Source organism: Oryx dammah, unplaced genomic scaffold (genome assembly GCF_014754425.2).
Source record: "Oryx dammah isolate SB20612 unplaced genomic scaffold, SCBI_Odam_1.1 HiC_scaffold_2, whole genome shotgun sequence".
NCBI lineage: Eukaryota > Metazoa > Chordata > Mammalia > Artiodactyla > Bovidae > Oryx > Oryx dammah.
In genome coordinates this window covers 149410565-149438035 of record NW_024070186.1, presented here as the reverse complement: position 1 = coordinate 149438035, position 27471 = coordinate 149410565, and the positions used below count along the sequence as shown (strand labels likewise).

At 38.8% G+C, this 27471-nt stretch overlaps 1 protein-coding gene across 6 annotated transcripts; it reads right to left on the bottom strand.

Annotated features, from left to right (window-relative positions):
* Positions 1–109: 109 nt before the first annotated feature.
* On the bottom strand, positions 110–27471 carry USP16 (ubiquitin specific peptidase 16). Of its 6 annotated transcripts, none has more exons than XM_040227673.1 (19): positions 27343–27440; positions 26363–26552; positions 24160–24261; positions 19993–20171; positions 16971–17074; positions 15655–15758; positions 14284–14471; positions 13659–13754; positions 12969–13099; positions 12602–12689; positions 11190–11268; positions 9661–9752; positions 9264–9320; positions 8151–8327; positions 5138–5801; positions 3979–4073; positions 880–966; positions 424–580; positions 110–312 (listed from the first exon to the last, which is right to left on the bottom strand). In XM_040227673.1, exons 3-19 carry the CDS (start codon positions 24218–24220, stop codon positions 188–190), a joined length of 2484 nt encoding a protein of 827 aa, XP_040083607.1. In that variant the 5' UTR covers positions 24221–24261; positions 26363–26552; positions 27343–27440; the 3' UTR covers positions 110–187. The 6 variants fall into 6 exon arrangements, with proteins under 6 accessions (XP_040083607.1, XP_040083609.1, XP_040083606.1 ...); XM_040227675.1 differs by having other exon boundaries at positions 14284–14468; positions 27343–27433; XM_040227672.1 differs by lacking the exon at positions 26363–26552 and having other exon boundaries at positions 27343–27471.

Sequence of the window (27471 nt, the reverse complement as noted above, 5' to 3'; positions counted from 1 at the left end):
GGGATAAAAACCACTGTGACAATACAAAACCACTGTAAATTTTTAGGTATTTTCGCTTCAGTATTTCAGTAAACATGATTTCTCCTGGCATGTATTTAAGTGAACACGATTTACAGTTAGTCTTTACTTTTTTATTATAGCCATTATAAAAGCCATAAATGTTTCCAGAGAAAGCACTTTGAAATTGTTACAGTATTCTCTCATAAAATAGGAGGTAAGCCTGTGAATTTAGTACTTTAGTTGTAGGCACAGCTTGCACGTGAGTGTCGCTGATGTGAAACCACTGTCCTTTGGTTGATTCCATTTCAAAATCTGTCAAAAAGGAAATGTAAAATTAAATAGGAATGGAAAAATTCAAGTTCAGCCTTTTTTGGTTTTGCCATAAATATCTGCTGAATACTAGAATTCTGTAAAACCTTTTACCTTGTGGAATATCACCGTGGAGAACAAGGTTAGAGAGATGAGTGTTTGCAGTTCTTGTCTTGGCGTAGGCGGTATAATGCCCTGACCTCATGGTACCACTGTGTTCAACGACTCCATATAAGGAATACAGTACCCGTGTATGTTCTTCAGCAACATTCTTTAAAGGTGAACAGAATTCAAAAAAGTTATTTCTAGGCAAGATAACTGCAAACTATGCCAAAGGTCTCTAACCTTTGAGAATGCAGAAATCATGAGTCTGAACTGCAATTTTCTCCCTTTTCTATGTTGCAGATGATTGATCACAGATCTTGAAATTACAAAGGTACAAAGATCAAAAGACTAAGTGTACTCAGCAACTCTTAATCAACTTCATACTTATGTGAGTTGCTGTTGGAGCATTTGGTAATAAGCTGATGCCCTCTAAAAGATTTCCCCAAAAAGGCAAGTTTCACCTACCTTACACTTAAGGGTACAAAAAGGAGCCAAATCTAAGATTTCTGGAAATTTTATATGTTTGTTAACTTTGCGTAGGTTAAAACCAGCCTGAAAAAGAAGGATAGTAGATTTAAGTTCTTTTCCTGGAAAAACTGCACATGGTAAGAGAACTGTTGACCCACCACAATGCCCAGAAGAACAATAACCCAGTCCCAGTTAAATTGTCTCAGAAGACTAGCTCCCTCACTGCTAACTTCCAGTTGATTGGTTTTTGCTAAGTGCACCTACACACAGTCCAGACCCACACACAGTCCAGATTGAGTAAGCTGTTCCTATAAGAACATTCTCAATGTTTCTGCTTTAACCATCCAGAAAAGCCAGATTAGACAAGAGACTCTTGAGTGCTTAAAACTCAGCAATAGCAGAATTCTGTGAAGCACACTCCTTGGCCTCACTCTAACCAAGCCTGGCAAATTTTGTAAAGATGCACCCAGGTAAGTCAAGCTCACACCAAGCACAGGAGAGAAAATGCTCTAAAAATACTTTGGGAATCTAGAACTGAATTTACAACTGGTACTGCTCAGGCTAAAAGTCTTTCAGAAAAGATGGAGTCACCAAAAAGATGGAAATCCAAGGTACTAATGCCTTATTATTAAGGGTCAGTAAAAATAAGATACTACACACACATTGAAAATGCTAAATTTCCCAAGTATGAGATATAACTAGTAAAATGGTCTTTTTTCGTTAAACCTGAAATTAAGGTTAGAGTAAGATGCTAATATAATAAAGGACACAGACTGTATGGACCTAACAGAAGCAGAAGATACTAGGAAGAGGTGGCAAAACCACAAAAGAATGATACAAAAAAGATGCTTAATGACCCAGATAACCAGGATGGTGTAATTACCCACCTAGAGCAGACATCCTAGAATGCAAAGTCAAGTGGGTCTTAGGAAGCATCACTAGGAACAAAGCTACTGGAGGTGATGGAATTCCAACTGAACTATTTCAAATCCTAAAAGATGATGCTGTGAAAGTGCTGCACTCAATATACCAGCAAATTTGCAAGAGTCAGCAGTGGCCACAGGACTGGAAAAGCTCAGTTTTTATTCCAATCCCAAACAAAGGCAATGCCAAAGAATGCTCAAAATACCATACAGTTGCACTCATCTCACATACTAGTGGACTTCTCTGGTGGCTCAGACGGTAAAGTGTCTGCCTACAATGCATGAGACCCGGGTTCAATCCCTGGGTCAGGAAGATCCCCTGGCGAAGGAAATGACAACCCATTCCAGTATTCTTGCCTGGAAAATCCCATGGACGGAGGAGCCTGATAGGCTACAGTCAGTCTGTGGGGTCGCAAAGAGTTGGACACAACTGAGCGACTTCACTTTACTTTCACACACTAGCAAAGTAATGCTCAAAATTATCCAAGCAAGGCTTCAACAGTACATGAACAGAACTTCCAGATGTTCAAGCAGGATTTAGGAAAAACCCAAGAAGAACCTGAAAGGAACCCAAAATCAAATTGCCAACATCAGTTGGATCACAGAAAAAGCAAGGGAGTTCCAGAAAAACATCTACTTCTGCTTTATTGACTACAACAAAGCCTTTGTGTGGATGACAACAAACTGGAAAATTCTTCAAGAGATGGGAATACCAGACCACCTTACCTCTCTCCTGAGAAATCTGTATGCAGGTCAAGAAGCAACTGGACATGGAACAATGGACTGGTTCAAAACTGGGAAAGGAGTACATCAAGACTGTATACTGTCACCCTGCTTATTTAACATATATACAGAGTATGTCATGCGAAATGCCAGGCTAGATGAAGCACAAGCTGGAATCAAGATTGCTGGGAAAAATATCAATAACCTCAGGTAAGCTGATGACACCACCCTTATGGCAGAAAGTGAAGAAGAACTAAAGAGCCTCTTGATGAAAGTGAAAGGGGAGTGAAAAAGCTGGCTTAAAACTCAACATTCAGAAAACTAAGATCATGGCATCCGGTCCCATCACTTCATGGCAAATAGATGGGGAAACAGTGGGTGACTTTATTTTGGGGGCTCCAAAATCACTGCAGATGGTGACTGGAGCCAGGAAATTGAGACAGTTGCTCCTTGGAAGAAAAGCTATGACCAACCTAGACAGCATATTAAAAAGTACAGACATTACTTTGCCCACAAAGGTCCATGAAGTCCAAGCTATGGTTTTTCCAGTAGTCATGTATGGATGTGAGAGTTTGACCATAAAGAAAGCTGAGCACTGAAGAATTGATGCTTTTGAACTGTGGTGTTGGAGAAGACTCTTGAAAGGCCCTTGGTCTGCAAGGAGATCCAACCAGTCCATCCTAAAGAGATCAGACCTGAGTGTTCATTGGAAGGAGTGATGCTGAAGAGGAAGCTCCAATACTTTGGCCACCTGATGCGAAGAACTGACTCAATGGAAAAGACCCTGATGCTGGGAAAGATTGAAGGCGGGAGAAGGGGACGACAGAGGATAAGATGGTTGGATGGCATCACGGACTCAATGGAGATGAGTCTGAGCAAACTCCAGGAGTTGGTGATGGACAGGGAGGCCTGGTGTGCTGCAGTCCGTGGGGTCGCAAAGAGTCGGACACAACTGAGCGACTGAACTGATATCTAAAAAGAGCAACATGTAGTAAGACTAAGGAGGGACTGTGCCTAAATTTCTCTTCCATCTTGACATTATCTTCATCAAACCCTTTTGTGTTACCCATATGTATACTGTTTTGACTTCCCAGGTGGCTCAGTGGTAAACAATCCACCTGCTAACGTAGGAGACTCAGTTTCAATCCCTGGGGTGGGAGGATGCTCTGGAGGAGGAAATGGCAACCCACTCCAGTATTCTTGCCAGAATAAGCCCATGGACAGAGGACCCTGATGGGCTACAGTCTATGGGGTCACAAAAAGTGAGACAAAACTGAGCAATTGAGCACACACACGTAAGTACTGTTTTACTTTCCTACCTCTTTGAAGTCAGAACTAAGAAATAACAGAAAACAAAAACCACACAAACACTTAAACGTGTAGAGACAATAACATATAAAGCAGGTGTTATATATCTGAAACAAAGTTTTGGTAGGAAAACAAGGGGTACCTGCTGAAATCTCTTGAAATGAAGAGTGAGAACTGGAGGAGCAAGAGAAATTAGCATCTGCTTCTTAGCATTGGTATAAACATGCTTCCTTTCGCCTACAGAAAGAACCAAATGTTAGCAGTGTGAGCATCATTTTAGACTTCTTCAGCATTCACACCTGCTATAAAATCATTTCAAAACATCTAAGTCAAAGATTAGTGAGCTTTCTGGAAAGAACCAAATAATAAATATTTTAGGTTTCTGGACCAAGAGGCAAAAATCAAGGCTATTTTATATGTATTAATACACGAGAGAAAATTTCCACAAATTTTTACTATTATAAAATAATTGAGTACAACTGCAGTCTACTGAAAAGAATAGAATTATTTTTGGAGAAGTAATTAATCAGGGTTCAAAGTTAATGTTTTCTATCATAAAATCATTTTCAAATGTTCATCTATAAAAAATATTTTTAGCTCAGAGATGACAATAAAAACAAGAGGTGGGCCAAGTTTAGAATACAAACCAAGGTCCACTGGCACCAGCACTAAAGCAAACAGAAATGCTATAAAATCAACATGATTCACTGTCTGTAAATAAATAAAAATAACATAGAAAGACTTGTCAAGTGTTTCAACAATTCAAGTGAGAATCCTTAGGGAATCTATGGTCCCTCCCTATCCAATTTAACCCAATCTATAAAAATAAAAAGGTGGGGGCTAGGGGTAGAAGAATTACTAATATCTTCTGTCTGTATCTGAAGAAGCCTGTAAGGAAGCACTGTGCTCCCAGGACCTTGCACTGGGATGTCACCACACTGAAGAGTTCAAGTGTGTTTTCCTGGGTGCGGGGGGATGAGGGCCATCACAAGTGAGAGGAAACCAAGGACACACAGAAACAGCCCCTGTCCGTGAGGAGCCTGTGGAGACAAACAGCTCAGCGGGACGACTTCCTCACGGGAGCGCTTGGAGCGCTTGCTAGCAGAGCGCAAGCTGTCCCACCCAACTACTGGGACGCCAGTGAACTCTGCTTACCCACCCTTCTGTGAAAATGTTTACAAAGAAAAGGACTTAGTGACTCCATCCAAATCCCGGCATAATTAAAACAGTAACGGTCTACTGATGCAGTGCAAACTGTTCCACTGAACATTAACTTTACTTTCTGTGAAGCATCTAAATACCTTTCATATTTGCCTTTGGTCCACTGTATTGTCTCCGCGTGCACACTTCACAAAGCAGTTTATTAGCATCCTGAAGTTTCTCATTTCGAGTGAACTGATACAAACAGTGTTGGACTGAACACTCATCGGTGTTGAAAGCCTCCCTATTTGCGAGTGTACAGAAAGCAGTCTCTGGATCTTCGTTTACAACCTCATATACCTTCGTCCCGGGAGTAGGATCGTCATCCAGAATCTCTATATTTATTTCGTCAGGTTGCAGAGCAGCATTCAAGTTAAGGTTCTCAAAACCACTGGAAATGTCCACTTCTCCATTGCTCCCTTCCTTCAGGTAGGCACCGTTTAAGTTCCTAGGACATTCAGTGGCAGACGATGCCAAAACCTCCAGATCATTATCCACACTGACATTTTTCATAGCTGCTTTCTCTGTGGATTTTTGATTGTCAGTTATACTTTCTATCATTTTTTCATGGCCGTTCAAATCTTTCTGATTAACACAATATTCTTTAGGTGCAACTTCCTCTTGTGAGATATGGTTGGATTTAATATCTGCTTCTCCCTGAAGTGACATTTCAACTTCACATTCATTATCTTCAGGATGGTCAATGGCATAGACATCATTTAAATGAAGAACTTTCCCTTGAATTTTCTGTTGTCTTCGTTGGTTCTGTGTAAAAAGTACAAAATGTTAAAAAAGAGAGAGAGAAAAAAGGCATACATGTACCACATTAGATTTTCTTCATCAATCAAAAATAAATAATAAGGAAGAGTTCACTCCCAGAAAAGTTCCTTTACTGTCAAAGAGATTAAACAATTATAAAGAAAAGTTCTGTGAAAGGAGGGGTAAACCATCACCAATATTCAAAAAACTGTCACACAGGGGCAAATAAAAATGGGCACGGTTCAGACAGAGCAGTCTAGATCTAGACAGAGCAGCGAGGCTGCTGAACCCAAGCAGCCATGTGTGAAGGCGGGGGGCGAGTGACAACACATACATCAGGAAGGGATGTATCCATGTGAGTTATAATTACATGATCAGGGCTTCACTTAAGAGATAAAAAAACAAACCGAAAACTCAAGGACAAGCAGAAGGATGGAGGATAAAATTCCAGGAAACAAACAGCCCCAAATCAGAGAAGCAGCAAGGAAACCACATGTACAGAGGACACTTAAATCACTAGCCACTTAAACCTACTTCTTTGCTGTTTGCTGCCTCTGTCCCAGCATGGGGGTGTGGGGTTGGTGTGGGCAGGGTTTCACGGAGATTCCTGTTAGACTGGAATGGCTGAAGACTCAAAGGGTTAGCACTTGAGCTGTCATAAAAGGACAGCCCCATGAGGCTAATTTGTAATACCAGAAAGTTGAAGGGCCACATACAGGGAGGGCCCTGGACACAAACATTTTCTGAGACGCTTCAGTTAAAAATAGTTACACATGAAAGAAAAATGAAGGAGATGAGCGAATACTTCAAAGGAAACACAAATGGCCCTTAAACATAAAAATATGCTTAACTTCACTTTCATATGTTGCTGATGGGAACATAAATTGGTATAGCTTTTGTGGAGGGCCTTATAGCAAAACTACAAATACAATCCCTCTTCTCAAAATATACCCTACAGATGACATATGTATAGGGTTATTCACAGAAGCACTGGCCATTACAGCAAAAGAGTATAGGTGTTTGTACATCTAAATCAATAAATAAATGGTTAGATGAACTATAGCACATCTTTTAAGAGTATATCTTTTAAACTATATTTTGTAGAAGGCTGAGTGCTGAAGAACTGATGCTTTTGACCTGTGGTGTTGGAGAAGACTCTTGAGAGTCCCTTGGACTGCAAGGAGATCAAACCAGTCAATCCTAAAGGATATCAACCCTGAATATTCACTGAAAGACTGATGCTGATGCTAAAGCTCCAGCACTTTGGCTACCTGATGCGAACAGCCAATTCTGGGAGAAGGGGATGGCAGAGGATGAGATGGTTGGATGGCATCACTGATTCAACGGAGTTTGAGTAAACTCCAGGAGATAGTGAAGGACAGGGAAGCCTTGCGTGCTGTAGTCCATGTGGTCGCAAAGAGTTGGATATGACTGAGTGACTGAACAACATTTACTACTAAAACAGAATTCTATGTAACTTTTTAAAAAGAAATTTTGGGGGTATAGTAGCTTTATAATGTTGGGTTAGTTTTAATTGGACCACAAATTGAATCAGCTATACATATATCTCTTTTTTCTGGGTTTCCTTCCTATTTAGGTCACCGCAGAGCATCAAGTAGTTTCTTTATATGATTGTTTAAAAAAAAAAGAATCTTTGCATCCTGAAACACGAAGAAATGTAAAGATCTCCAGGAATCTAATTAAATAGGAAAAAACAAGGACCAGAACAGTGTGCATAATTTCTAAAACCAGGAAAACACAAGACCACATATTTGTACTGGATTGTATTTTCCCAAAATATCTCCAGCACAAATAAGACACTAATAAGATTAATATATCATACAAGGAGGAAGACTTTTATTGTACACCTTTTATATTTTTAAATGTTAATGTATTAGAAACTTAAAAAATTCTTGAAAATAAATTAAAAAAATTCTTGACAAGTAATGCAGTTTTTTTTTTTTTAAAGCACAAAATTTTCTTCACATATTCTCAAAGAAATTTCACTGCAAAGAATATCACATGAGCTAATTCTATAATTGCCAAATCGAGTAAAAGCAAAAGTCACGTCGTGTCTGACTGTTTGTGATCCCATGGACTGCAGCCTGCCAGGCTCCTCTGTCCATGGGATTCTCCAGGCCAGAATACTGGAGTGGATTGGCATGCCCTCCTCCAGGGGATCTTCCCAACTCAGGTTCCCGAATTGCAGGCAGATTCTGAGCCAACAGGGAAGCCTGTCAAATTAAAGTGCTGTATATAAAATAACAGACATGTCTACCAGTGTCATTCAGACTTCAAACTCAATAGTCTAAAACTTAAAATTAGACAAGTACAGTTTTCCTCCTAATTACCCACCTTGGCTTGCTTCTTGGCTTGCTTCTTTGCTTTTTTCTGTAAGTGCTTACTTGTTCCTGAAGGAATATCGTTTCTCTCCTTTAGGTAACTGTCATTATCTTTTTCTTCCTCGCTATCTTTATCTTCATCTTCCATTGTCTTTTTCAGGTTTTTATCATTTATACTTTTCTTACCACTCTTAAAATATGGAGAGAATATGGACCAAAAGTAAAATTTTATTACTGCTTGTAAAGAGATTTCATGTTACCTAAACAGTTTTCTATTCCTAATTTACACCAGATTTATTTTTCATACTGTTTGGAAACATATCCAGGACAAAATTCATTCATCTGAGACACTAGAAAACAATCTTCACATACTGAGAAAACAAACAAAACGATAAAAAAAAAAAGGCAATTTAACATGTGAGTGTAATACAAAGGACTATAGTGAGTTGTAATAGATACATGCGGTAATTACATCTATTTCTAAATGCACTTTCTGTTGATAAGTGATTTACATGTCCAACTACAGGTATTCCTTTTTATTCTTTTCTTCTCATGCAAGCAACAGTTTTAAAGAAAAGAAAAAATAAGAGTATGTTTGGTAAGACATAGTAACTTTGGTAATCACTTAGTAACAGTGATTTAAAGGGACCCCCCCAATTCATATTAAGCTGAATAATAATTTATCCAATACTCATAATGTTATTTTTTTCCCTACTATTACTTGATAAGAACTAAATTTATATGGCTTACTCTCTGTTAATATTTATGAACTTAAACTTTAAGGGATTTCTGGTTAATCTTAAATAACGAAAATAATAATGACTTATATGAAATAAATACTTCCCTATGTGTAAACTAACTTAGTCATCCATAAACAATTCAAAACATAGTCTTTAAAATGCACACATATACACACACATAAAAAATATATATATATGAATATATATATTTAATCATTCTCTTTTCAAATCTTTAAAACTCTTCTATCTCACATATATTAAGAAAACTTTTTCCATGCAAGGCCTAGTAAAGTACAAACTTGGAAATGGTAACAAACCCTCCCTCACAAAATTTAGCACAGGAAAGAAAACAATCTACTTACATAAAATAAACTCAATAATCTTACCTGATCATCTAAAACTGGTAGAGACAAATCAAGGAAAGATTCATGAACCAAGGAGACCTTAACCAACCAAAAAAGAAGATGAGAAAAGGAGGAAAAGATTCACTTTAAACATCATATAGTAAAATCTTGGGGAGGGGGGCTAAATTTTAAAATAAAGGCTTAAGAATATGAAAAACTACAGTGTTGAGGACTTTGGGTTAGGTATAAGAAATTAAAATATTACACTAACTTCTTCCTGATATAAGGAATGTTCATAGTTCTAGCAAAAAACTATGCATACTTAGTTCAAAAAGAGTATCTTACAAAACTAAGCAGATGTTTCTGTTTCCAAAAGAAACAACTCATGAACTATCCTCTGTTAATATGCATAAATCCAGTCTGCAATGCATCTACTTACAGTTCTGCATTCATCACACATGATTGTACTAGTCAGCTCACCACCAAATATTCGGTCCACAAAACTTGGTACTGATTTTTTCTTTTCATACTCTATAAGGGGAAAAAAGGCTATCAATTACCTGTACACAATTAATGAAGTAAGATGAAACTACTTACTTACCTATCTAACCCTGAAATTTTATTTTTAATTTCCTATTGACTTGTTTTTCTCTACTCATAATTACCATAATTTTATTTTTATACTACAGTCAGCAGAATGTACTCCAGCGTTCTAAGCAGTATACAATTTAACACATCTTGCACACACACACAAAAATTCTTATCTAGGGTCTAGCCAGTGCAAAATGAATTGTGCCAAGTCAGTGAGACTTTCTGTGCATCAATATTTTAATTATCAAAAGTAAAATGAGAAGACTGGGCTATGCAGGATGATAATTTAGCTCACTTTTAGCTCTAGTATTCTAACACCAGCAGCAAATTTGAGAGTAACTTGCTTTGTGAACTCCATTCAAAATCAAAACAAAAACAAAAAGCCCTTAAGAAAGTATTTCAGACAAAATCCTCCTTTTCTTTCTCTATGTCCCCAGAAACAACCTTGGTAAGCTTAGCATAAGGTGATGGAATTTTACTACCTAGTCATCCAATTTTCTAACTACATGAAATGTGTAAGCCTTGTTCAAATGACAGGTGTCATTTATACAGAAACACATTTTATGACAGACAGTTGAGCAGGCTAGATTCTCTCCATTAATGGCCAGGCCAGCACCAAGGGCACTGAGGAGGCAAACAGTTGCTCTGTGTAGATTCCAAGCTGTGCTTCACAATTCAGTAGTTGCGAGTCACTGGAGCCATTTAAAGTGGTTAAAATCAAATGAAAATAAAAATTCAGCTCCTTTTGCACCGGTCACATTTCAAGGGCTCAATTGCCACATATGGCTACTGTATCAGACAGCAGAAATACTGAAGTAATCCATCATCACAGACAGTTCTACTCAACAAACCTTTCTTAAATCATTAAATGTTACACAACGATAAGAATAAAGTCAGCTCCATGATTAATAAACTAGCTGACAACTAGCAAAGACAAGTGTAAATCACTGACAATTTAAAGTCTAAGCTTTTGAGGCAATTCTCTGGCAGTCCAGTGGTTAGGACTTGGACCTCTGGCTTTCACTGCTGAGGTCTGGGTTCAGTCCCTGGTTGGAGAACTAAGACCCCTCGAGCCATGTGGCAGGGCCAAATAAATAAAGTCTAAGCTTTTAAAAAATAAAATTGGGATGTCATCTTAGCTCTATGTTTATAAATTTTACCATAATACTACATAAAAAGAATACAATTTTCTTTTCTTTTCTTCTAGGTTAAATTTTCCTATTTACCTTTGGAGTACTGAATAATTTTTTTAAATCAACAGAGATAAAGAGAAATTATACACTAATAACTGTGGATTTGAAATACATGTGCCAGCAATCCTGTTTTAATGTACACAGGATTTCAACTATACTGTTTTAGTTCAAGAAGTCAGATTACCTTTAACTTTATTTTTCAGTTCTTCATCCACTTTTTCAGTAGAATTACCAAATGCTTTAAGAATTCCTTTACTCACTCTCTAAAAGTAATAAAATAAGTATATATACTATTAAATATATAATTATTTTCCTTAGAAAATATGTCGTAATCAAGTAAAGAAAATGATCAAACATTAGCACCTCAAAATTACCAAATAAAAATTAGTATTTTTAAAATCACATTTTCAAAATTAATTCCAGGAACTAAAAAGAAATATACTTTAAAAAATAACTAACCCTTGAGCAAAGGCACTGTATTAGCATTTCAAGATTTTAACCTACTCAAACCAAAGTGTCTCAGAACATGCCCACCTCCTTTGAAAAAGACCACTGAAATATCATGTTCTAGAAGCAGAGTGCGCGTGTGCTCAGTTGCTAAGCTGTGTCCGACTCTTTGTGAACCCATGGATTACAGACTGCCAGACTCCTCTGTCCATGTCATTTCCCATGCTAGAATACTTGCAGAAAATTCCCATGCAAAATTTTGCCATTTCCTCCTTCAGAGGATCTTCCAGACCCAGGGATCAAACCTGCATCTCTTGCCTCTCCTGCATTGGCAGGCAGATTCCTGAGCCATCTGAAATCCCAGAAGCAGAGAACTATAGGGACAGACTCCAGTGCTCAAAGCCCAGCTCCATCACTACTGGGTGACCCTGAACCAGGCAATGAACTTCTGGATATCCTAGCTTCATAATCTATGGAGTGAGAAAAATGACAGTAGCATGTACCTCACAGAATGGTTGTAAGAACTGAGTAAGGTAATTCATAAAATACTCAGAACAGTGCTTGACAAAAAATAAAAGCAAAATAAGTATCGTTATCACTGTGTTATTACTATTACTAATTATATCTACACATACCCTCCCCAAAATTACTTTACATCCTGGCAATTAACAAAAATTTTACAATGCAACAAATGCTCCCTGACTCTTACAAAATAAAAATACTTCCCAGATTAAAAAGAGTGTTAAATCACACTCTGAGTAAGAGTGAGGCTGCACTGCAACTGGGAATCGTCTGGGGAGGAATATTTTCCATACCTGTATCTCTCCTGACATAGGCTACAATGTCAACCCTTAGTGAACAATAATGATGCAAACAGCGAGCAAAGTAAAGCATCCTGAAACAATCATTTTTAATTCCCTTCATTCATTTAATAATTAAAATATACTAGCCAAGAAAAAAAAAGAAGAAAAGTAAATAAATAAATAAGGAAAGAAAATACACTGGTTGAAAAGGCTGGTGAAGAAAAAAATTTTAATATAATGGCCTCAATAACTAGTTTTCATTGCTCTAATAACCCTTAATAACATCAAATGACAGACAAGTTAATGAAGATAAGATTATAAAATACACTGGCCAATATATGCTAACCTGATGTTCTTCTGCTCTCATTCCATCCAATAAATAGCGAAGCAGCTCCTGACTGTCCTGTTGCTGGTAGCCTTTAAATCGCACTGCTCTACAGGGAAGAAAGAAAAACTATGGTGAGTCCACTAAAATGAAACTATTTTTTATAAAATCTTAGGATCATATCCCAAATTTTGGCATGTTCCAGTTTCTCAAAATTTTTGTTTAGTCCAACAACACCCTTGGCAGATTTAATTTTCACACAAAGTAAATGTTTTTTTAAACCATGCTTAGTATTATCTACTGCATTAACTCTAATCCTATTAATTTTTCATATTATTTCCCAGCTTCTTACTGATGCACTGAAAGCACAATCAATATGGATACTCACTTTTTACAGACCTGAGAAAAGAGTTCTCTAGGTGTCACGATTCCCTTTTTGGTCTCTTGCATCTCGTTAAGAAACTGGCTCATGGCTAATGTAAGAGGGCCTGGTGGCTCAAGATTTATTTCTAAGGGTTCCTGAATATGGGAATAAAAATTACTTTCTTCAGTCAAATTTTAGAATTGTTTATCAAAATGTAACTCGTCAACCTATATTCCTATGTTCCTGATAGAGCTGTTCCAATTAAAAGTTCAAAATGTACATCAAAAGATGGAGAAAGTTTTTAGTCCTAAACTATTTTGATAAAGAATTCAGTTTTATGGTTTTATGTTATCAGGAACTTACTACCTAGGAACTGAAAGAGCTAAATCAAAATGTAAATAATAAAAATGGAGAAGGTAAAACTCATTTCGCTACACAGCGTATCAGTCACTTTAAAAGAAGTTCAAACTGATAATGAGTGCTCAGAGCTTCATAAGCACATTCCCCAGAAGGAAGCCAAACACTCAGCACAGAGAAGGGCTTTCAGGAGCAAACACACATAAAGGCCCCTCCTAAATATCCATTAGCCTGAAAATTTAACTTGGTAGCTTACAACAAATAGAAAAGGTGAAAATGAGCACCAGTTCTTAAAAATAATTTAAAATGCTGCTACTCAGAGAGTAAAAGAAAAGAAGAAAAATTTAAAGTACATACTGTTAGTGCCAAATCAGGTGGTTCAATTTTTACAATTGTTCCAGACATCTTTACTTCTTTTAGTAGTTCTCTAAGCACTGGTGTTTGTGACAAATTCTGGAATGCAGGATGGAAAAGAAAGGAAAAATTATTTACAGGCAAACCAATTCAGTCAAATACTTTAAGTGTCTATTCTTCCAAAACAGAAAAACACCATCAACACTGCAACTTTTATTGTGTCTGTTACACAATAGTAACATCATGCTCTTCCCTCGACCCCAACTGGTTCATAAATACTTTAGTCCTGAGTTTAGTCATCACCTCAGGTCTTTCTCCCAACCACCTACTATGAAGTAGCTACCCTACCCCTACCACCACCACCACCACCACCACCACCACCAGCACCACCACATGCAGCCAAGAATTTATTTCTGTTGTTTTGAACCCTTTGGCATGCCAGTGCTTAGCATAGGGATTTACTGTCAGGTAAAGTAAACATTCCCTTGAATTTTCTTTGAAAACACAGGAAGAAACTATGTGTGAGGGAAAAGCTCAATATTATCCGTAGCAAATATGCAAAAACATCTTAGCATTATGAGGAAAACACTAAGATCTTTTTAAAGGGGAGGAATATTAACATTGGCACCTGCATAACTGCATTGAAGAAACATGTATTTCCCAAATTACTGAGTCCTTTCACAGTTATTTGGGAAGTCGAATTCATGGAAGAATTTTCTCTCGCCATGTTTTCCTTTTTTTCTCTCTCTTGCTCATTTTTACTCTCCTTTTCTAGCTTTTTATTTTCAAGTTCAATATTACCATTATCTTTTGCTGCTTAAAAAAAAAAAGAAGAAAAAGAAATGATTTAGCAAAATGTGCAAGACACTCATACCAAATGCAAAGATATACTTGGGACCAGAATTTATGAATTTTACCTAATAACATGATTTGCCACCTGTTTGATTTTAAATGTTTTATTAGAAATAAATTATCATCGAGAGAAAAACCAATAAACCAAAAATATTCAGAACTGACATAGGCAAACCAAACAGTATTCAGTATAAATCCCCTTTTAACTGAACAAATGTTTTTACAAATGAGCAATCTTACCCTGTGAAATCAGGAGTATAAAGCAATCAAGCAAAGAACATGGACATGAAGTAAATTTTTAAATGAAGTCTCTGAGAGTGGAAAACTAACCCTGGAGACTTCCCTGGTGGTTCGTTGGTTAAGAGTCTGCACTCCCAATGCAGGGGCCTGGGTTCAATTCCTGGTCAGGAAACTAGATCCCATATGCCAGAACTAAAAGTTCCAGCATAGTGCAACCAAGATCAAAGATGCCATATGCCACAACTAACCACATGCCGGTGCAGCCAATTACATTAACTAAAAAAAACAAAAACTAATCTTAAAGTTAAGAACAAACAATTCTGGCTGCACAAAAGATACCTCTGGGACCGTAAAAATCTAAAGGAGCTTTTAAAGCAGATGATGAAAATCAACCCTATTAACTTAATAATGAATGAAAAAACCCGAGAAGTATCTGGCCTTTTGAAGGAATCATAGGCACTTTACTTTCACATCATCCAAACAATGTTCAGTTCAGTTCAGTTCAATCAGTCCAGTCCTACTCTTCACCACCCCACGGACTGCAGCATGCCAGGCCTCCCTGTCCATCACCAACTTTCACATCACCCAAACAATGTAGAAAGATAAATCCATTATAAGGCAGGTCTGCCTTAAGCCCTGTGCCAGGGTATGGGAGTGTGGAGTTACTGCTCATCGCTAACCCAGATTCTTCATCATACATGACTGTATTATTTCTCAGATTCCTTTCTAACTCCTTATAATTATCTATGTTCTTACTGTTTTACATTCTTAACCAAAGATAGTTTCATAGTTTGAAATCAATCATTAATAATGTTATTCAGCTATATGCAATGATACAGTATGTAAAACTACCCACAGGTAATATATATCAACATTACAGTCTATATTAAGAAACAAATGATTTTACCTGATTTTGGAGTTGTATTACCAGCCTGCTTTCTAACATAATCAACCACCTGACCCAATCGGTTTGAATTACAATACTGGACCTCATCGTCACATAGGTAACACCTGTGTCCCAAAAGATCCCAGAGAAGAAAAGTGACAAACTGACAACCACAAAAGGAGACTAATTTTAACTCAGGGGACCCAAAGTTGTGCAACCCTCAAACTATTCCAGTAAAGAAACTGAAAATAAAAACGCTGTTTTCTTGAAGAAGACTATACATATTAACTCTGCTGTACCGTTTAAGTTAGCCTGAATTACAGCTACATATAAATAACTGTGAAAATGCTCCAAACATGTTACAGAAATGATTGTTTATAATGTGAAAGTTTTTTCTAATCATATGTTAAATTACAGACCTACATTATCAAAATTAACAGATTTTACAACTGACAAATGATGTTCAGTGAATGGGCTTCCCGGGGGGCGCTAGTGGTAAAGAACCTGCCTGCCGATGCAGGAGACCTGAGAGAAGCTTGATCCCTGGATGGGGATGATCTCCTGGAGAAGGGCAAGGCAACCCAGGCCAGTATTCCTGCCTGGAGAATCCCACGGGCAGAAGAGCCTGGTGGGCTACAGTCCACAGGGTCACAAAGAGGCGAACACAACTGAAGTGACAGCACGTGTGCACGTTCAGTGAACAGCGCTACGTGAATGGTTTTTAAAGATGTAAAATTTTAATGATGTTAACAGACAAAAAATACCAGCCTAACATTTTCATGCAGATTCATTGCCAAAATTTATTATCTCAGTTTATCTGGAATTTGTTCTTAGTGTCCCAACTCTACCATATGCTTTGTAATATCACGAGAGAAAAACAAAGGGTAAAAATTCCTATGTATTCTACATGCTATAATTGTTGTGTTTGTACAATACTAAGCAAAAGCTTCTCATAACATCACACTCTCTAGCCTTCTGAAAGTGATGCGTGCGTGTGAGCTCGGTAGCTCAGTTGTGTCGCTCTTTGTGCTCCCATGGACTGCAGCCTGCCAGGCTCCTCTGTCTGTGGGATTTTCCAGGCCAGCATGCTGGAATGGGTTGCCAACTCCTCCTCCAGGGGATTTTCCCAACCCAAGGATCAAATCCAAGTCCCCTGCATCTCCTGGGTTGCAGGCAGATTCTTTACCACTGAGCCAATGGGGAAGCCTGAAAGTGACGGTATGTAAACAAATACTAAAAAAATTTAAACTTTCTTGCTCTTTAAAACAGTTCAAACACCTCCATTCTCCAACATTTCAAATAATTTCCAGCAAATGGGCACAGGAGTTGAAACTCACCATACACTCCAGTTGTCCAAACTAAGAACCAGGCAATGTGGTTCAGATCTTGGTTTCATGTAGTGCTTCAAAGCATGTTGCTCCTGAGAATTTCTGCCACAGCCCTAGAGAATCATAATCATAAAACTCAAAGCCACAAAAACTCACCAGGAGAGAATTCACAATCTACAATGAATAAGGAAGTGGATCAAGAAATCCTGCCATTCTTACAATTTTAAAATTAAAACTTGAGACGCTAGCAGAGTCCAGATTCCGTTAGAACTTAAATATGAAGAGGCACCTGAGGACATTCAAGGAAGAAGTTACTTAGAAAAGCACACACTGGAAGTACTCTCTTGCTCCAGCTCGCCCTTTCTAGTCCTAGCTAAACCATGCTAGTGCAATCAGTCACGAGTTCTAGTTTAGACTCCTTAACATCTTCCTCAATATTTTCCTAACTTCAACCTTTCTTCATATACTTATTTTTTCAGTTTAATAGTCCTAAAAGCTCTGTTCATATACTCAATTCAAAAGTGATGAACTGCTCTCAGCAAACTTACTCAACAAACCTGATACCTTCAGACCCCAATCCACCTTTCTAGGGTTAGCACCCATATTCTATTTGAGTATCACCTACTAGCTAAAACCACCTCACTTCCACAATACAGTTTTGTTCACATTATTCCATCTGTCTTGAAATTCTTTACCACTACTGCCATGGATCAAATCCCACTTGGTCTTCAGGATCTTGCTCAGAGGCCACTTCCTCTTAGAAGCCTATGCCCAGCTTCCTAGATGAGGAAACACTGTACCTCCTATAGACAAACTCCCACAAAACATGGTGTATGTTCCTGAGGGCATGCCTTATTTTCTACCTTACAGTAAAGCTGTTAGTGTTGCTATCCTTTCTTCCCTTTCACACCCCTTCCGCAGGAGTGTAAATACTGACTGAAGGCATGAACAACAGAATAATCTATTACCAAAGACTAGCAAAATGAGAGAGGTCAATAAGCATTAATCGAACAAGTTAAGTGGGAGACTCCCACCTACATCTGCATAGGCATATTCATGAGAGAACACGACCAGATTGTTCACCTCCAGCTGACCAGCCACAGCCAAGAAGCACATCTTCACTGTGTATCTACGTGAACCAGCCCTTCAGCTCTCCGATGACACTACCATTAGTGGTCCTGTCTCTACTGCAGCCCTTAAAAAAGATTACTTTGGGGGTGAAATATCCATCAATGGCTTCTAACCCTTCAACTATTGACATCAAACCTACTGATTGAATTTATCCCACTCAACATTTAGTTCTAAAATAAATGAACTCCAATTTGGTATTGATTTTGAAAATTCTAACACCAACTGAGGCTATCTAAAATAAACATGAGATATCTTAATAACTGAGAATCCTGTACTAACACTGTAAAACGTAACTATTGGGATGAAAGTTAACAGCTAATACTGATACTGTCTTACCCCAAGGAATTAAAAAACTAGCAAAATAAATAAATTTTATAATAGGAAATGCATTATGGAAAATTTGTAGTAGTAAAATATACTCATGTTCATCATATGTATCTAACAGGTTAAATGACAACTTTTCAAACACAAATAAATAAAAATGCTAACATAAAGTTTTGTAACTGTCTGGCCACAGTGAGATCTTAACCTACCAGAATGGTAAAATAAAAAACTGTGACAATACTAAACGCTGGCAAGGATGGAGAGAGTGGATCACTCAAACACTACTGGGAGGAATATAAAATGGGACAGCCATTCTGGAAAAGCCTGGGAGTTTCTTAAAAATGAAACATTTAATTATCATATTACCCAGTAATTGTACTATTGGACATTTTCCCCAGAGTAATGAAATCTTAAATTCACACAAAAATGTGTACACAAATGTTCATAGCAGCTTTACTCATGATCACCAAAAACTGAGATCAGCCCAGAGGTCCTTCAATGGGTGAACAAACCATGGTACACCTCTACCATGGAATACCACTTAGCAATAAAAAAGAAGCAACCATTGAGACACAGGACTTGGGAAAACCGTCAGAAGTGTGTAAAAAAAAGTCATCCCAAAACGTTGTGTATCACATGTTCCCACTTATGCAGCATTTTGAAATGACAAAATTTTAGAAGTAGGGAACAGACTAGATGTTGTGAGGGGCTGGGAGGAAGGGTGGCAGTCCAGAGGTGGGTATGATTTTTAAAAGGCAACATAAGAGCTCCATGTGATGTTGGAACTTTTCAATACCCTGAGTGTGCTGGTGGATACGAATCTGCACAGGTGCCGGACCGAACAGCACTTCATACATACACAACACACATACACCCCCACATGAACTAAGAGAAGTAACGCTGGGGAGACCTGATTAAGACTGTTGGATTGTACCAATGTTAATTTCCTGGTTGTGATACTACACTGTAGTTTTAGAAAATGTTACCACCGCTCAGTCCAGTTTCCTAACAGGTAAACTCACCACCACCAACGTTGATTAAGACGCCTTCCTGACCTTTAGTATCATGACACCTGTGACCGTTCTGCCACCCAGATACCACCAGACCCAAGGTATTCATTCCCCAGAGGCCGGAAATGTGGCCTGGGGACAGGTCACAGCTCAGTCTGTCCATCCCCAAGAATTATCCTCAGTGGAACGAAGCTGCCTTCCTTACCATCAGTTCCATTCCCCAGAAGCAACCAACATCCAATGACTGGTCTAGGCACAAGGACAGAGACTTGGCCCCGTGCTGCAGTTCAGGATTTCCTGGATGACCAGACTCCACTGTGGGTTCAGCTGAGGCCCTGGAGCACTGCCTCCACCTAAGCTTGCTGGTCTCCCTGCTTTCCTAGTAGAGTACCTGAGAATACTCCGCAATAAACCCCCTACACACAAGTCTCAGAACCTATTCCCCAGGGAACACAAACTACGCCAACACACATTCTGGTCACCCATACCATGCTTTTAGGTAGTATCTTCTAAAATAAGTTCATAGAGTTTAATACAATCCCGAATCGATCAGAATCTAAGCATACCTGATGGCCACATTTAAGACACAGCCAAACTGAAGGATTTTCTTCTGCTTCTTCTTCAGATTTATCTTTTACTTTATTGTCCGTCTTACAATCTTGGCAAATGTTCCATTCCACATTCACTAAAGCTTTTTTCAAATTACCTTGTTCCAATCCTTTTCTAATGTGTCTGCACATAGGTTCTATTAAAACAAATAATAAATATGAGGTAGAATATGACTTTCTTCAGTTAATCTCAAAACTTACACCTGATTTCAACTTTAAAAATGAATTTACTCTATAAACTAATTGTTAGATAACCTAAAAACTTAAATTTTTGTCTATTTGATCATGAGATGATTATGTAAAAAAGATCTTATACAAGCTTTGAAGTTCTAGGTATAACCACCACCACCCTAAATTCACTTCAATTTATTAATTGTATCTATTATCCTCTTCATTTTATAAGGTTGCAGAGAAGGTCCCTCATTCAGTCAACAATACAACTGCTGCATGTCTGGCACTGTAATAGACAATAAAACCGAAAAAGTGACCAACTCACAGCTCTTTCTTTGCACAGCTCACATTCTTGCAGGAGAAGCAAATAAGTGAATGCACAAGAATCTCTAGACATGCTATATACATCTGCGTGGGTGCTTAGTCGCTCAGTCATGTCCAACTCTTTGCGACCCCATGAACTGTAGCCCGCCAGGCTCCTCTGTCCATGGGATTCTCCAGGCAAGAATACTCGAGTAGGCTGCCATTTCCTTCTCCAGGGGATCTTCCCAACCCAGGGACTGAACACCCATCTCCTATGTCTCCTGCACTGACAGGCAAATTCTTTAACACTGCACCACCTAGGGAGCAGTACTATAGACATACTATAGCAGCACAAGAAGAGAATGCTAAAGTCAACGGAAGTTCACAGAAGAGGTAATGCCTGTACAATCTTGGGAGATACATATAATCATAAACATTTCTCACACTGATTAAGCACTTACTATGAGCATGACAGGGATCAAGACCATCCCCATGGAAAAGAAATGCAAAAAAGCAAAATGGCTGTCTGGGGAGGCCTTACAAATAGCTGTGAAAAGAAGAGAAGCGAAACGCAAAGGAGAAAAGGAAAGATATAAGCATCTGAATGCAGAGTTCCAAAGAACAGCAAGAAGAGATAAGAAAGCCTTCTTCAGCGATCAATGCAAAGACATAGAGGAAAACAATAGAATGGGAAAGACTAGAGATCTCTTCAAGAATATTAGAGATACCAAGGGAACATTTCATGCAAAGATGGGCTCGATAAAGGACAAAAATGGTATGGATCTAACAGAAGCAGAAGGTATTAAGAGGTGGCAAGAATACACAGAAGAACTGTACAAAAAAATCTTCATGAAACAGATAATCACGATGGTGTGATCACTCATCTAGAGCCAGACATCCTGGAATGTGAAGTTAAGTGGGCCTTAGAAAGCATCACTATGAACAAAGCTAGTGGAGGTGATGGAATTCCAGTTGAGCTGTTTCAAATCCTGAAAGATGATGCTGTGAAAGTGCTGCATTCAATATGCCAGCAAATTTGGAAAACTTAGCAGTGGCCACAGGACTGGAAAAGGTCAGTTTTCATTCCAATCCCAAAGAAAGGCAATGCAAAAGAATGCTCAAACTACTGAACAATTGCACTCATCTCACACGCTAGTAAAGTAATGCTCAAAATTCTCCAAGCCAGGCTTCAACAATATGTGAACTGTGAACTTCCTGATGTTCAAGCTGGTTTTAGAAAAGGCAGAGGAACCAGAGATCAAATTGCCAACATCCACTGGATCATGGAAAAAGCAAGAGAGTTCCAGAAAAACATCGATTTCTGCTTTATTGACTATGCCAAAGCCTTTGACTGTGTGGATCACAATAAACTGTGGAAAATTCTGAGAGAGATGGGAATACCAGGCCACCTGACCTGCCTCTTGAGAAATCTGTATGCAGGTCAGGAAGCAACAGTCAGAAATGGACATGGAACAACAGACTGGTTCCAAATAGGAAAAGTAGTGCATCAAGGCTCTATACTGTCACCCTGCATATTTAACTTATATGCAGAGTACATCATGAGAAATGCTGGGCTGGAGGAAGCACAAGCTGGAATCAAGATTGCCAGGAGAAATATCAATCACCTCAGATATGCAGATGACACCACCCTTATGGCAGAAAGTGAAGAGGAACTAAAAAGCCTCTTGATGAAAGTGAGAGAGGAGAGTGAAAAAGTTGGCTTAAAGCTCAACATTCAGAAAACGAAGATCATGGCATCTGGTCCTATCACTTCATGGGAAATAGATGGGGTAACAGTAGAAACAGTGTCAGACTTTATTTTTGGGGGCTCCAAAATCACTGCAGATGGTGACTGCAGCCATGAAATTAAAAGACGCTTACTCCTTGGAAGAAAAGTTATGACCAACCTAGATAGCATATTCAAAAGCAGAGACATTACTTTGCCGACGAAGGTCCATCTAGTCAAGGCTGTGGTTTTTCCAGTGGTCATGTATGGATGTGAGAGCTGGACTGTGAAGAAGGCTGAGTGCCGAAAATTGATGCTTTGGAACTGTGGTGTTGGAGAAGACTCTTGAAAGAGTCCCTTGGACTGCAAGGAGATCCAACCAGTCCATGCTGAAGGAGATCAGCCCTGGGATTTCTTTGGAAGGAATGATGCTAAAGCTGAAACTCCAGTACTCTGGCCACCTCATGTGAAGAGTTGACTCATTGGAAAAGACTGATGCTGGGAGGGATTGGCAGCAGGAGAAGGAGACGACCGAGGATGAGATGGCTGGATGGCATCACTGACTCGATGGACCTGAGTCTGAGTGAACTCCGGGAGATGGTGATGGACAGGGAGGCCTGGTGTGCTGCAATTCATGGGGTCGCAAAGAGTCGGACACGACTGAGCGACTGAACTGAACTGATGAGCATGACACTGTGCTGTTTACACACATCATCTCATTTAATCTACACAACCACCATGAAAAGCAGACTGTACTACCCCCAATGATGGATGAGAAACCTCAAAGTTAGGGCCCAAGGTCACATAACTACTGAGTGGCTATCCTAGAATTTGGGTTTAAGTCTTTTTAATTTCAAGCTCATAGTTTAAAGTATGATTTCATGGAGTAAACAATCTGAAAAGGCCTTGTGCTTAGTTGCTTAGTTGTGTCTAACTCTTTGCAACCCCATCGACGGTAGCCCATTAGGCTCCTCTGTCCATGGGATTCTCCAGGCAAGAATACTGGAGTGCGTTACCATTTCCTCTTCCAGGGGATCTTCCTGACCCAGAAAAGGCCACATCCCATTAACAAAGGGATGGAGGTATAAAATGTAAACATGCATGCTCTCTTCTCAGAATGGCAGTCACAAGTGAAATAATGAGCAGCAGGACCTGAGACTGAAAACCCCTTTGGGGCCAGATCAGTAACAGGCTATGCAAGCCACTCTAAAGGGCTTCAGTTCTTCCATGGTCCTGGAGGTTTAGAAACTCATCAATGGGTATAATTAGCTTTATGTCCAATGAATATGCACCAAGAGAATACAAATGCAAATGAGCTCATGTATAAAAACTACTAAAGCCCAGTAAGTTGTCAAAAACAACACAAATTGAAAAAAGAAAATATTCTTTTTCAACTAGCAAATCAGCAGAAATTTTTACAAATAATACCAACCTGTGTCATTAAAGGTTCAGAGAAATGTGTACCCTGTTATGCTGCTAGGGGGCCCCTACATTAGTAATACATCTCTGAATAGCAATAGATCCAAAGGAATCTTGAAAATATTTATATCTTAGTTAAGCGATTCTAATTTTAGCATCTGTACCAAGAAGATAACCAGATGTGCACAGTTTGAGCTACAAAAATATTTACTATCACTCCATTCATAACACTGAAAAGTTGAAGATTACCTACATTTATAACAGTGGAGGATTACCCAAATAAATCATGAAATAAGTACCCATAGTCTTCTATATCAATGGAATAAATATCACGCCATTAAAAATGTTGTGCAGACTATTAAATTACATGTCTATACAAACATTAAGTTAAAATGCAAATTACAAAATAACATAATCAAAACACTTTGATCCCATTTTTATGTATTAAAATAATGTCCATTTAGGGATACAAACATTACTTTAAAGATTTAATTGGTGAAATATACCTAAAGATTCAGAAGAATCATCAATTGGACCAGTTTTTCCCTTTGTCCGTTTCTTTCCCATGTTGGCACTTTAGGGGTTACTTACTGACACAAAACAACAATCTAGAAAACAAGACAAAGTTAGCTTGACCAAAAAAAAAAAGTGTTACAGTTCTCTAGGATACAGTATTACAGTTCTCTAGGATACAGTAACGTAACTAAACCACATCATTTTGTGTATCTATCATACTTTATAAGTTACAAAGACCATTCACATGTATCATTGTTTTTAATAAGAACCCCCAAAGCAGAGTATTACCTCTGTTTTTCATAGCTTAGGAAACTGATTCTTAGTAATGTTAAGAGGTTTTCAATAAATGTAAAGGTCTGGAGAGAATTTGTATCTTCTTACACAGATCTTGAAGTCTTAACACTTTACACTATTAGGAACTTAACTTCTCACTACATAAATGTGGAATGGTGGTAGCACTTGAAACTTTAATTTCCCTTTCTTCAAAGCTATCTTTCTTAGTTCTTGCAGGCAATGCAATTAGATTTATAATTTCTCAAAGAAAATTAAAATAATTCTGAAAACAATCTCCTAGAGGGAGTTAGAAAATTTGCAAAATAGTGTCAAAGCTAAATATATAGTATGATACACTGTTCTGCATCTTCCCACACCAGAACTTCCTATGGATGTTAACTGAAAACTGACTACATCTGTATTCTCGGCCATCTACACTATTATATTCTTGACAAAATCAGTTTGAAATAATATGACAAATCTGAAGTGAAGTCACTCAGTCGTGTCCAACTCTTTATGACCCCATGGACTGTAGCCTGCCAGGCTCCTTCATCCATGGGATTTTTCCAGGCAAGAATGACAAATCTAGTACCATCAAATCACCTCTTCAGTCAACAATTAAAAATCAGAACACATGATAAATACTGAAAGTACATACAGGTCTAACTAATAATGATGTTGAAAAGTTGTAGTTTACATACATTAGAATAACTTAGTGTCAAAATTACTTAAATGACTATAATAATTATTTTACCTGGGATGCTTATGAAAATTCTGATTCCATAAGTGGAAAGTAGGATGTGGGACATATATTTTTAAAACACTTCCCAATTAATTCTGAAAGGTAGCTGTCATCTTGCTCTGGTTTACAGTCTTAAAAATATTCCTCCTTTAGTTCTTAATGTGTGAGGTTAATTCACAGTAATCCCACAAGGTTTGTAAGAAAAATGAGTGCCAAATCATTAACTGTTACCCTTTTCAAAGATAAAACATTAACAAAGTTTCATTTATACAGAACCAATGTATTTATTAACAGAACACAACTATATGGTTATATACAAAATGAGGGTATATTCTTATTTGGCGGAGGTGGTGGGGAGGAACAGCACCCAAGTTCTTGCCTCCCTCCAATCCAACTCCCTCTAATCTGTGCTGCATTCTAGTACAATGTCTTCCAATGATGCCATTTTCATCAAATCACTCTCCTGATTCAAAGTACTTGACAGTTTTTCGACTCACTCTCCTGTGCTGTGCACTCATGGTCCCTTATAAATTGTCCTCAACACTCTCGTAACCCTGACTCTCATCACTTCTCAGAAAAGAACCACGAATGTTTAGTCATACAGTGCTTCGGATTTTCAAAGCCTTTTCATAAATATTATCTCATTTGATTTTCACAAAAGCCTTTAAATGGAGCATTGTGCTAAAGAAGTAAACTCAAAATGATGAAAGATCACAGGGTGGCAGAAATGGAACTTAAATCATAGATCTTTTGGTTCCAAGGCAGAATCCCACAGACTCTTCTGAACCCTCCACTCCAAAACACCTTGCCTTCCACCTCTAAGCCTTTACTCTCTAGCTGGAAGTTCACTCCATCTATCCAAATCTTCCCCATTCCTCCAAGATTTTCATTTCAATGGAGCCTTAGGCAACCAGTTGACTTTAAATAAACCACTCAACTCTGCTTTCCCAGGGTTCAGTGTGCGCTATTCACCTTGTACCCTAATCAGATACCTAAGTGAGATGCTTCTTAAATCTTTTACCTGGACATGTGTCATTTCTCTATCTGGAATCTAAAGTTCTAAGAGCAAGAAAGTGTTTTAGGCCTTACTTCTGAATCACCTACAGCATTAGAACAGTGTTAACATATGGCAGATCTAGAAATACTACCTGCATTGAAACAGAAAAAGAGAATAGTACCTGTGGCATTAAGGATGATTATAAGGTGCAAAGGTAGGTGTACAAGAATGAAGCACACAAATTCCGGTGAGAAAGAAAAAGGTAAAGAAGGAAGAACTCTGCAGCAGTGAAGACAGCACTAGCAAATCTGGTTTTGGACCTGCTAGTCGCTCAGACGCCAAAGGAAAACTTGAAAGACGAACTGTAATTGCTGCAGGCAGAGGACAGTAGGGGGACTGCTTCAGTGTGGAAAAAAAGAGCTCCCAATAAATTTCTGACAACTATAAAGGGCATCTAATGAGTTGTGACAACAGTACTGTGAGTATTATCATCTATAAAACATCCATAAATCTACTCAATTTTTCAGGCGCGTCTTCAGATGAGCGTTACCTTCTGGGCCAAATTACTCTTTGCAGGGCTCCACGCAAAAGTGAAACCATAGCTGGTCTTGCCGGCTCTCATATTAACCTAGTTCCCTTCCCTCTCCGCCCTTCCAGTATTTCCCACGCCTGCCTGGGATCCATTAAACATGCATGCGTTTGGAAAACTTCTGTCAGCGGGGCTAAAACAGGGCTTTCAAGTTTCGCGAAGATGTGTCCTACCCTGGGAGCACTGAATCGTCTATACGACAGTTCCTGCCTGTCCTAATAACCAACAAGCAGACACGGCGGCAAACAGCGCCAACTCGTAAGAAGAGTCCCCGGCCGCACAAAGTCCGCCACACCTCCCCTTCCCTTCCAACTGCTCCGCACCCACGGGGGGAACCTCGGGGTCCACTGGGTCGAGGAGGGCGCCAGCACCGACAACTCATTGGTCAGCTCCTGGGACTGACAGGACTTGAGGCCAATGAGAACGCGGTACTGGGCCGAGGCCAGGTAACGTGCTTAAAGGCAGAGGGGCCTTCGAGGAGAGAACCAGGTTGGGGCAGGAAAATTCGGGCTCCCGGGCGCGGAGGAAGTCATGCGAGTGGTGACTGCGAAGGCAGTGGGAGCGGAACTCACCCACGGCGACAGCGCCCATTGCTGCATCCCCTAATGGGCCCTCGGGCCGGGCAGCCTGCTCCGTCTTCCTCCCCGGTGACGAATTGAAAGCGACAGAGCAGCAGCCAGCGTGACCCCTAGAAAGCAACA

Excerpts from the sequence above, each read along its gene's own strand:
- USP16 (XM_040227672.1), bottom strand. The coding sequence starts at position 24,220 with ATGGGAAAGAAACGGACAAAGGGAAAAACTGGTCCAATTGATGATTCT. Across the intron at positions 13,100-13,658 it reads CACCTGATTTGGCACTAACA|GAACCCTTAGAAATAAATCT; the intron begins GTATGTACTTTA and ends TCCCATATTCAG. Across the intron at positions 8,328-9,263 it reads TACCAGTTTTAGATGATCAG|AGTGGTAAGAAAAGTATAAA; the intron begins GTAAGATTATTG and ends CCATATTTTAAG.